Source organism: Dipodomys spectabilis, unplaced genomic scaffold (genome assembly GCF_019054845.1).
Source record: "Dipodomys spectabilis isolate Male_0828 unplaced genomic scaffold, ASM1905484v1 ptg000032l, whole genome shotgun sequence".
In the NCBI taxonomy this organism is placed as follows: domain Eukaryota; kingdom Metazoa; phylum Chordata; class Mammalia; order Rodentia; family Heteromyidae; genus Dipodomys; species Dipodomys spectabilis.
The window spans coordinates 23,075,753-23,087,122 of record NW_024870709.1 but is presented as its reverse complement, the minus strand read 5'-3'; the positions used below and the strand labels follow the sequence as shown (position 1 = coordinate 23,087,122).

Sequence of the window (11,370 nt, the reverse complement as noted above, 5' to 3'; positions counted from 1 at the left end):
ATAATTCACATTGTCTCCTCCTTTCCCATTTCTGAGAACATAAAGCCTGAGTTCAAGCTTTACTATAGGAACACACACACACACACACACACACACAGATTTCTGTGATGGCTTTTTTTTGTTGTTGTTGTTAGTCTTGGGGCTTGAACTCTGGGCCTGAGCACTGTCCCTCAGCTCTTCAGCTCAAGGCAAGCGCTCTACCACTTGAGCTACAGCGCCACTTCCTTTCCCATTTCTGTGAATAGGGGGTGGTGGCATCAGCTGTGTTCTTCAAGACGGACGTGTTTTTGAGAAGGCTGGGGTGAGCATCTCTGTCATTCATGGAAACCTTTCCGAGGAAGCAGCAAAGCAAATGAAAAGCAGAGGAAAACTTGTGAAGACTAAAGATGGTAAGTCAGATTAATGATATTTTGTAGTCCCTGAAAAACCTCTTCCTTCTCAATTTTTGCTTATAAATGTTGTTTCTGGAAAAAGCCACTTAAGTGCAGATAAGTATGTTTGCAGTTACTTTGTGGAAATTATATATATAAATAATATATGTTATTTATATATAATATATATGCTGTATATATTGTATATTTAATTAGTCATGGGGCATGGGTGCTGTCCTTGAGTTTTTGGGCTCAAAACTAATGCTCTACCACGTTGAGCCACAGCTCCACTTTGGTTTTTAGGTGGTTAATTGGAGGTAAGAGTCTCATGGCCTTTATTGCCCATGTGGGCTTCAAACTTCGATCCTCAGATCTCAGCCTCCTCAGTAGCTAGGATTACAGGCAAGAGATACCAGCATCCAACTGTAAATTACAAATTAGAAAGCAGCTTTTGAAATAGATTCTGAAATCACACAAGAGCTACTTGGCATCAAGCTAGGTGATTGAATGTACCTCACTTGGTATTTTATTAACAGGTAAAACACCATTTTGTGCTATGGGTGTGAGCTCTGTTATCCATCCCAAGAATCCTCATGCACCTACCATGCATTTCAACTACCGGTACTTTGAAATAGAAGAAGCTGATGGTAAGCATCTCAGGTGTAGTGGAATGTATTGTGCAAAATCAGAATTTCAAAACAGTTATAAAGGTATCACACCTGAACTTGATAAAAAGTAATTAGAGTCATAATGGGGCTTTCCAGGAGATGTATAAAGGCAGGTGCAATGGAAGTAAAAATGGTATTGACCCACTTTGACACCTCATATTTCCAAAGGACAGTTTAATGAATTCAAATATCAAAGTGCAAGGCATTTGGGTTGTCTTTGCAAATATAAATTCATCATGTCTGAAAGACATGGGCTTCTTATGTACAAGTCTCTGGATTTGATTCCCAGTACCAAGAAGAAAAATACCCAAATCAAAAAAATTTAGTACCTGGTCTTGACAAAAGAAGAAAAAAGATAGATCAAAGAAAACAGGTGAAACAGTATTCACACATGGTAAGTTGCTCCCTCAGAAAGTGTTTTCACCCTTGGTGGGAAACAGAAGGGCAACAGTGGTTCTTAACAGTGGAGCATCAGAAGTTCCTGGGGTGTTTTTGTTAAATTACATTCCTGGGCCAGAAATTTGCTGCTGTTTAAGCTTTTATTTGCTTGTAATGTTCAGTCAGCATTCTCTGCCTGGTCCATCTGTGTGGAGATGTGGAGTTTATCACTCATTGCCCAACATCTCGTTTTCTTGCGGTTTTTCCTCACTTTTTTTTTAATTTTTTCTGTTCTGGGAACTTGAACTCAGGTTCTGGGCCCTGTCTTTAAGCTTTTTTTTTTTTTTCCTTTTTCTATTCAAGGCTAGTGCTAAATATACTCCTTGAGCCATACTTCTAGCTTTTTTTTTTCCTGGTTGTGGGACCTGAACTCTGGACCTGGGTGCTGTCCCTCAACTCTTCAGTTCAAGGCTAGTGCTCTACCGCTTGAGCCACAATGCCACTTCCTAGTCTTGAGAAATTTCCTTCCCTGGCTGGCTTTGAATCGCCATCTTCAGAGCTCAGCCACTTGACTAGGATTACCAGGTGTAAGTCATCCGCATCTGGCTTTTCTCTCTCAGTTTTTAATTTCCTACTTCGTTTCTTTCTACTTTTATGCCATCATTCCTGCTGAACCTTTACTGGACTTAAGACCAAAATCCACTTGTATGTTCTTTTGACTCTGTTTATTTCATGCTTTGTAAATTAAGCTTCGGTTCAGTTCGCCAATGTTGTCAGTCCTGTACTGCATTTTAAGGTCACGTTAAATCCAGTGTCTTGATTTTGCAGGTAACAAGCAGTGGTGGTTTGGTGGTGGATGTGATCTCACTCCAACTTACTTGAACCACGAGGATGCGGTCCATTTTCACCGAACTCTAAAGGAGGCTTGTGACCAGCATGGTTCAGATCTCTACCCCAAATTTAAAAAATGGTAGGTAAAGGTATTTGATTTCTCATGACCCCCAGAGGAGATCCCATTCCTTTTTTGTGTCCTGAAAGTGTGTCACTAGACCCCTTCAGCTTGTGAACTCTTTCTTATTTTACTTCACCAGAAGAAAAGTAATGCCAGTTTTCAAAATAAATTATTTACCTAGATAATAATCTACTATATATGTATGCTGTATTATATGTATTATATCTTTTTTAGATCCCAACTGATTTAGAATTGTAGAATAAAAACTGAAGGTGACCCTTGTTTAAGAATCAGAGGATGTTTGGCTCAAGGCTAGCTTGCACTGGATGTCCCTGAGATGTTTTGCTTGGGGATAGCATTCTAATTGAGCCACAGATCCACGTCTGGCTTTTTGGTGGTTAAACAGAGATAAGAGTCTTACAGACTTTCCTGCCCAGGTGGGCTAGCTTCAAGATCTGATCCTCAGATCTCAGTCTCATGAGTAGCTGGGATTATAGATGTGAGCCACTCATGCCTTTGGCAAATAAAGAATTGGCTAGAGAACTCAGATGTGCATCCTAGTTGATGAAATTTTTACAAGAACTATTCCAGTGCTCTTACCTCATGGAAAGGAACAAACTTTCATGAATTATATAGTACTCAGGTTGAGTTTTGTTGTTCTTTTTACTGAAGTTATTGAAGTTCCATGTCCTTCTTTAAGGTTAAATTATCTGGTTGCTATGTAGGAAAGAGTGTAAGCATTTTTTTGTTTTTGGTCAGTCGTGGGGCTTGAATTCTGGGCTTGGGTGCTGTCCCTGCGCTCTTCAGCTCAAGGCAAGCACTCTACCACTTGAGCCACAGTGCCACTTCCGGTTTTCTAGTGGTTTATTGGAGATAAGAGTTTCATGGACTTTTCTGCCCGGGCTGGCTTTGAACCATGATCCTCAGATCTTGGCGTCCTGAGTAGCTAGGATTATAGGCGTGAGCCACCGGCGCCTGGCTGTAAGCATTTTTTACATGGATGATACCTACAGAAAATCTGACAATGTCTAGTTTTATTTTTACAGTTGGATCAAATATAAAGATATTATACTGGAATTAGTTGAGGAGAGTGCCCTGAACTGAATGGCTGTCCACAATGACTTTTGTGTCTCTTTCCTTCCCCTGGGGCACTGGATTAACCTTGCTGCACTTTCCAGGTGCGACGATTACTTCTTTATAGCCCATCGTGGAGAGCGGAGGGGCATCGGTGGGATCTTTTTCGATGATCTCGATTCTCCATCCCAGGAGGATGTCTTTCGCTTCGTGCAGAGCTGTGCCCAGGCTGTGGTTCCTTCTTACATTCCTCTTGTGAAAAAGCACTGTGATGATTCATTCACCCCCCAGGAGAAGCTGTGGCAGCAACTCCGAAGAGGACGGTGAGTGACAGGAGACTCAGCTTGGCCTTGCATAACTGGGGACGTGGGGCAGCTATAATAATAGTGAGCAGATGCAGTGCCATAGTCATGCCAATCTACACTTTGATTTTTCATAGCTAGATGAATATTAAGCATGAATGTAGTTGCATCGTGTGAAGTAATCTAAAAATACCAAAGTGTACTAACTTCATAGCTGTATTAGAGACTGCTAGTAGTAAGGGTGTACTGGATTTAGTTCAGCTGATTTCTTTTAGTTTCCTAGCAATATCATACAGCCTTATGTCAAGATCATTTAATGTTTTCTTTTTTTGTTGCTTTGTTAATTTGGACTCATGTTTTTATGTATGTATGTATGTATGTATGTGTTTATGTTCATTCAGCTTAAAAATTTTCCTGAAAGTTGTTTTAATACACATAATTTTAAAAAAATTACATTCAAGCATGGCCCTTTTGGCTTATACCTGTAATTCTAACTACTCAGTAGACTGCGATCTGAGGATCACAGTACAAAGGCAGCCCAGTCAAGAAAGTCCATGAGACTTCTCAATTAACCACCAGAAAACCAGAAGTAGAGCTGTGGCTCAAAATGGTAGAGTGCTAGCCTAGAGTGAAAAAACTTAGGGACAGAGTCTATGCCCTGAGTTCAAGCCCCATGACCAACCAACTCCTCCCTCCCCCTCAAAACCAGACATTTAATATTGAGTTTACTTAGTTTAAAGCCTATTATGTGCAGTCTCTCTGTCAAGCACTTCATATCTGGTCTTCTCTGCAAACCTTTATGGCAGGTATAATGTTCAATTGTTACTATAGATGATAAAATATACTGAGAAAGGTAAGCCACTCAAGATGACATATCAGGGAATAAAAAATTCCAGATGTGGAACCAGATCCAGATCATCATGACTTCAGAGCTTGTAGTCTTCATTACACAAAGGCAGTGGAAGTAAGCTTTTTACCATGACATCACCTTAGCCACCTGCTCTGTTTATCGAGCTTAATGAGTTCAGTTAGGCAGATAAACAGGTCATGCTGAGCCATTGCATCCTTGTGAATTAACTTCAGTATCCACCTTGCTGGTCCAAATCAGTTCCTTACTGCTATCTTAATTGTATGTATACCTCAAGCCTGTGGTTATAAAATAGATTGTCTAATGTATATTAGGCTTTGGGCACTAAGGAAGTAAAGCTTTTGGCCTGACAAGGTCAACTTAAATATTGTTCTAAGGATGAACACTTATATATAGCCTTGTTCATAATTACCTTTGCTATCTGAACCTCATTTGTGTGGCAAAATAAAATGAATTGAATTTTTAGAAATTTCTTGAACAATTCAAGATTTGGACCGTCACCACCCCTACCCATAATTTCTCAGAATTGCCTTTGCTAGCATTTTCTCTTTACATTTATCATGGACCACTGAGGTTAAGTACTACCCTGATTACAAAGGTGAACATATCAGACTTGTCAAAAACATGTTCATCGTTAGGGAAAGGCATACCTTAGAGGGTGATTTAAACCTCTGTAGAGACTGAAGTGCTCTAATGTTGTACAGAATTTCACATGTAATCTAGGCCAATTTTATGAATACTCATTACAGGAAGTTTTAAAAACTTGTTAGACATTCTGAGAGTTCTGTTATGTGCATACCATTGCAGGAACAGTGAGGTAGAAGTATGAAGCGTTAGATTAATTTTCAATGGCATAGCATGTGACTGTTCTTCAGAACATTTTTTTCTGGCACTCTTATTTTTGAACCCAGAGAGGGTAAAAGCTAACTCCACACTCAGAGAAGATAACCCCACACTTAGAACAGAGATTCATAGATTCAGCATTGTCTGATATTGCATTCATAACCCATTGTGAGTATCTTCTATCGACTGTCCTCTGCCCTTGTGCCCTTCCAGTGGTCATCTCTTCCATCATTTAGTCTTTTGCTTTGATTACTACTATTCTCTCTCAGACTTGAACTTTTTCTCTCATCATTTTTCATAGGAGAGCAGGAACTAAAGACTTTGGATTAACTAAAGGCTTTTAATTAAGTTTTATGTTATCTGTCTAAGAAAGGGAAGCAAGATTAACATAGGCATTAGGCATTAGTGAAATCAAAGAGGGTTGTGAATGTTCATAATTTATAGGTACCTGAGAGGAGAAATTTGTAGAAAGGACCAGAAAGATCAGATCTTTCTGCTGTTACTGAAGGCCTCACCATCTCACTCACCTTTTTTGCTGACAGCTTGTGTTCTACCACTTGAGCCACCCTCCAGTCTAACATTTTGTTGGTTCTTTTTTTTTTTTTTCTGGTTGTGTGGCTTAAACTCTGGGCCTGGGCACTGTCCCTCAGCTCTTCAGCTCAAGGTGAGTGCTCTACCACTTGAGCCATAGTGCCATTTCTGGTTTTCTGAGTGGTTTATTGGAGATAAGAGTCTCATGGAGTTTTCCTGCCCAGGCTGACTTTGAACTGTGATCCTTAGATCTCAGCCTCCTGAGTAGCTAGGATTGCAGGCGTGAGCCACCGACGCCGGCTTTCTTTTTTTCTTTTATAATTATTTTTTATTCTGTTGGTTCTTTTGAAGATGGAGTCTCATGGATTTTTCTGCCTGGGCTAGCTTTGAACTACAATCCTCCAGGTCTTAATTTCCTGAGTACCTAGGATTATTAACATAAACACATGAGCAAAAGAGGCATCATTCACTCAAATAACAAAAGGAATTCAAGGATCTATAGAAGTGCATTTTGGGAGCTTCTCATGAGGCAGATCTTCAAATATACTTAAGCAAAGGAGTGAATCACAGTCATTTCTAGAAATCATATTTCAGAAAAGTTATAGCAGGTCAAAAAAGGTGGCTGAGAGCTGAAATTCTTTTATGTAGTTTTAGGTAGAAGTTAAGAAGATTTTATTTATATTATCTTTTGGACAGGCACAAGGAAGTAAAGTCACTAGCATATAAAAGCCACTAGTGATAAATAAGTGGTGAGACTAGGAAGGAATTCATGATTATAGCTATTTAAATTTTTTTTTTTTTGGGGTCTGGTCATGGGGCCTAAATTCTGGGCCTGGGCACTGTCCCTCAGCTCTTCAGCTCAATGCTAGCGCTCTACCACTTGAGCCACAGTGTCACTTCCGGCTTTTTTCTTTTTGCTTATGGGGTGCTGAGGAATCAAACTCAGGGCCTCAGGCATGCAAGGCAAATGCTCTACCACTGAGCCACCTTCCCAGCCCCAGTTATTTAAAATTTTCAGGTTCTTTGACACATTGTTACATAAAATAGTACCTTAAAAAAAAATGAAATACTCTTGAGCTGGGTGTGGTGGCATACATCTCTAAACCCAGTACTCAAAAGTTGGAAGAAGAAGGGAGAGTCCTAGGCCAACCTGAGCTATCTAGTGAAATCCCATATCAAGAAAAACAAACACACACACACAAAATTGAAATACTTTGTGATTATAGAGAGTATTTTGATATGAGTGGGCTTAAAAATGGTTGGATAAACGAAAAAGAAGACCAAGAGTGGTTTCTGAATGTTCTGGGAAGTGATCTGAAAGGGTGATATTTACTCAACTTTTCACACCTGGTCACTATTCCGAATTATTTTGGGGAGTAGAAAGGGATGTTTAAGCTGGATGGAGTTTAGATCTGCCTCCATGACTGTTAATAGAAAATTTGAGCCAAGTTTTAGTTGATGCCAAGGATATTTTCTTTAAAAAAGAAAAAAAGAAATTACTGCATTGTCAAAAACTATCTTATTGTGGTTCCTGTGACTTTGTAGGATAAATGAATTATATAGCTATTTATTAATCTTACTAGTTACTTTAAGAAGAGAGACTATGTAGGATATATTAATCATTACTAACAGATTATTGGCAGCTATATATGGCCTTCCATTACAGAAATTCTACACTATCTATATCTATTTTTTGGTCCTGGGGCTTGTACTCAGGGCCTAGTGCTGTCCCTTAGCTTCTTTTGGTCAAGGCTAGTGCTCTACCACTTATGGCTTTTAGCTAATTTATTAGAGATAAAAGTCTCAGAAACTTTCCTGCCTAAGCTGGCTTCGTAATCCTCAGATATCAGCCTCCTGAGTAGCTAGGATTACAGGCGTAAGCCACCAGTGCCCATCTCTATGCTATCTTAATAGTAGAACTATGTTATAGTGAAATGAATTCTGCAAAATTGGGTCTCTGGGGAGGACCCAAAGTTACTATGTTATCCTGAGAAAAGATGCCATTTCTTTTGCTTAATTGTTGTTATGCCTTAGTGTTCCAGTTCATTCTGTTTATTTGTAGAAAAACACAACATTGTTTTGAAACCACTCTGTGACAGGGTTGAATCTGTATCCAATTGTTTGATGAGTAGAATCCCCTTTATTTATGCTGCCCAATTGGAGAAAGCTCAGTTGGCAGTAGGCTGGTGTCCTGGGTACCAGTTCCAGCTGGCGGGAAGTGGGGGAGAGAGACTCCTTCAAGTAATCATTATGGATTTCAGAAAGATTTTACTTACTGGCCTTTAATGTTGTGTGATGTCTTTCTGACAGGTATGTAGAATTTAATCTGGTATATGATCGAGGTACAAAATTTGGCCTCTTCACTCCAGGATCCAGGATTGAAAGCATCTTGATGTCTTTACCTCTAACTGCGAGGTAAGAGCTACTCATCATGCTAGTTTATCTGTTCATATCCAACCCCTCAACAAAATGTCAGTTAACACTGATACCGTCTTCCCTAAGACTCCCTGGTTTTCACTTTGCTAATTTTATAGGAGAATCATGTCAATTAGTTAAAAATAAATAAAATTGAATTTTATAAGCAGTGACAGTGAGTGAGGTGGTGTGTGAATAAGAACACAGGAGTATGGGGAGTGAGGGATGTGTTTGAATAGCTCAAGATTGACCATCCAACCCCTTTTTTGAAAAGTCTCATGGGAAAAGCTATGTATATGAATTAGCTAATTTCTGCCCATGGATAATCTGAAGTGGTATATCAAAAAGTTTATTTCAGCTCTGTGGTATTGATGTTAATCCTGAGAATTATGAAGAAGCCTTGAACCCCTCCCCGTCCCTCTACCCCCATCCCGCCTTTTTTGTGCCAGGGTTTGAACTCAGGGGCTCATGCTCTGGCTTGGCTTGCTTGCTTGCGGCTGGTCCTTTGCCACTTGAGCCATACCTCTAGCCTCACTTTTTCCTGGTCAGTTGGAAGTGGTGTCTTGTGGACTTTTCTCAGAAGCTAGAATTACAGGTGTAAGCTATTGTGTCTGGCTAAGAAATCTACTTAGCAACCAATCTTTTTTAAAAGTCTGGTGAGTGCAAAGCATATTTGGCATAATGGTGACAAATGGCAAGAAACTTTTATTCTTGGGATTTTTTTTTTTCATTTAAGAGTTGTATGTCTTTTTTATTTCATTACATTACTGGTTTCTGTTTTGGACATGCATAGGTGGGAATACATGCACTCGCCCTCAGCAAATTCCAAGGAAGCCGAAATTCTGGAAGTTCTGCGCCATCCGAAGGACTGGGTGCATTGATGCAGGCCGAGTGGTTTGGAGGGCCCCGGTGTGTGTCTTCCCTGGCTGGCACTGTTGCCACTATGTGGCCATTAGGTTGTTAGTTCCTTGTGCCTTAGTATTCCAGCCCTCTCCACGCTGTAGGCTGTATCTTGTCTCCTGTCAGTGAGGGGCAGTAAGAGGGAAGATAGCTAATTGACAGAGTTGATTGATAGAAAACTCATGCAACTTGTTTGTACTTTTAAAATTATCTCCTATGGCTATTTTGTAATATTCTACATTGAGCTTCCAGGTGTGATGATAAGGGAATACAACTATTATAACAGGTACTAGGAAAGTCCTTATTTTTCTTAAAGTTTTAGTTTTAGCTATAGAGTTATGTCATAGGGTATGGTTTTCCTTTATAATTCAGTGAATATGTTCAGATTTCTTGGTAATTTCAGAATGCATCTTAAAAGTAAAAGTTTACTTTGTCATTTCTGAAATCTCTTAGATGTGATTTTCATGTACCTTTCTCTACAGACCACAGTATTTTATAAAATGTTTATTTCTGTAATGATAGCTATTTAGAAGGACTTGAAACATTTTTAGACTGTGTGTGTTTCAATTCAGTGCTTACCCAGAGGTTTTAGCTCTAAAGTGACATTGCTATTTAAATAAGGGACATCTAAAGTATACGTTTGATTCTTTTGTGAAGTTATAGTTTATTAATGTGGAGATTTTTCTACTCTTTGAAAACAAAAGCTTATATCCCTGGATTCTGATAAAGTTTTGTATTCTAGACCTTTTTACATGGATGTCTGGACTTAGAATAATTCTAGTATGTGACTTTAGATAATATTTTTCATCTGGCAGATGAAATGAGAAATATTTTCCTTCTTTAATTAAAGCAAATGTTAGCTAGTGTGACATATAGGCATTTTATGTTTTTTTTTAAAGTGAAATGAAGTTGTCCTAATTTTCAAATTAGAATATACAACTGTTTGTTCTAAGAGAAAATTCATAGCAAAATTCCTAATGCATGATCTTTTTGTTCATATAGTTACATGGATGTATTTTTTAAAATTCATAATATGTTGAAGTTTATAAGGAAATGTCTCCTCTAACTGTCGAGTACTGTTCTGGAATACATTGAATGTATGGATTATGTGTGACCCTTATGAACTAGAAAATGTATGAATTCTCCATCTTACAGCACATCCACTAATAAACCTTATTGTAAACTAATATCTAAGAAATACTTGTATTCTTCATTGGGATAATTGATATAGGAAGATAGAAATATTTCTAAGTACTAAAATTATAGTTCCTCATTCTTAGATATTTTTTCAAGATTAATTTATTGTTTTAAAGGTGATGTGCACAAGGATTACAATTAGATGAATCAGGTAATGAGTACATTTCCTTTTGTATAGTGTCTTCTGTTCCTCATTCTTTCCCAGTCCCTCCCTCCCATCTCCACCCACAAGTTGGACAGTTCACTTCCATCCATGCCCAGTGAGCTCCACTGGTGCACTTTCATCCTTTTCCCCTCGGATTCTATACCCCCCACCCACTCAAAGATTTACACTTGAATACACCATACATGAAGAAGACAGAATCATCAAAAAATAAAACTTAAAAAAAGAGATCTTTTGTTTCCATATCCTGGAGCATGTAGTCATTGCTCCTTTTTCTCTTTAAGAATGTCCTCTTTCAGTCTGTGTGTATCTAGAATCCCGTATAACTATCCCAGTGTCTTTTAGATCTATTTCTACACATTAGAGAAAACATACACCATCTATGTCATTCTTAGCTATTTTACCTACAAGAAATACAATTTTTATGGCAGTTTTACTCACAGTAGCCAAAAGTTAGAAATAACTCAAATGGCTATCAGCAGGTGAATAGATAAATTCATTTAGTGCATACATTAAAACATTACTCAGCTCATTAAAAGGAGTAATTATTAATAAATACCAGAATCTGTATGAACACCAAAAGCACAATGCAAAGAAAAAGAAACAAGACATGAAAATACTTTCTGTATGATGGCTACATATGAAAACTTAGGAAAATGAAAACTCCTCTAGCCAAAGGCTGGAAAAGGCATTTTTATTATGTATTCT

The 11,370-nt window shown here is 38.5% G+C and overlaps 1 protein-coding gene across 2 annotated transcripts in view; it reads left to right on the top strand.

Annotated features, from left to right (window-relative positions):
• The window catches only part of Cpox (coproporphyrinogen oxidase), a 29,439-nt gene that overhangs the window by 1,416 nt on the left and 16,653 nt on the right, over positions 1 to 11,370 (top strand). The window contains exons 2-7 of one of the 2 annotated variants that reach the window (XM_042676838.1): positions 246 to 389; positions 908 to 1,018; positions 2,246 to 2,387; positions 3,548 to 3,766; positions 8,298 to 8,402; positions 9,196 to 9,294. In XM_042676838.1, the coding sequence (XP_042532772.1) occupies positions 246 to 389; positions 908 to 1,018; positions 2,246 to 2,387; positions 3,548 to 3,766; positions 8,298 to 8,402; positions 9,196 to 9,283 (809 nt within the window). In that variant the 3' untranslated portion in view covers positions 9,284 to 9,294. Of the gene's footprint in view, positions 1 to 245; positions 390 to 907; positions 1,019 to 2,245; positions 2,388 to 3,547; positions 3,767 to 8,297; positions 8,403 to 9,195; positions 10,490 to 11,370 lie in introns of those variants that run through there. The other variant, XM_042676837.1, reaches the window with a different exon arrangement.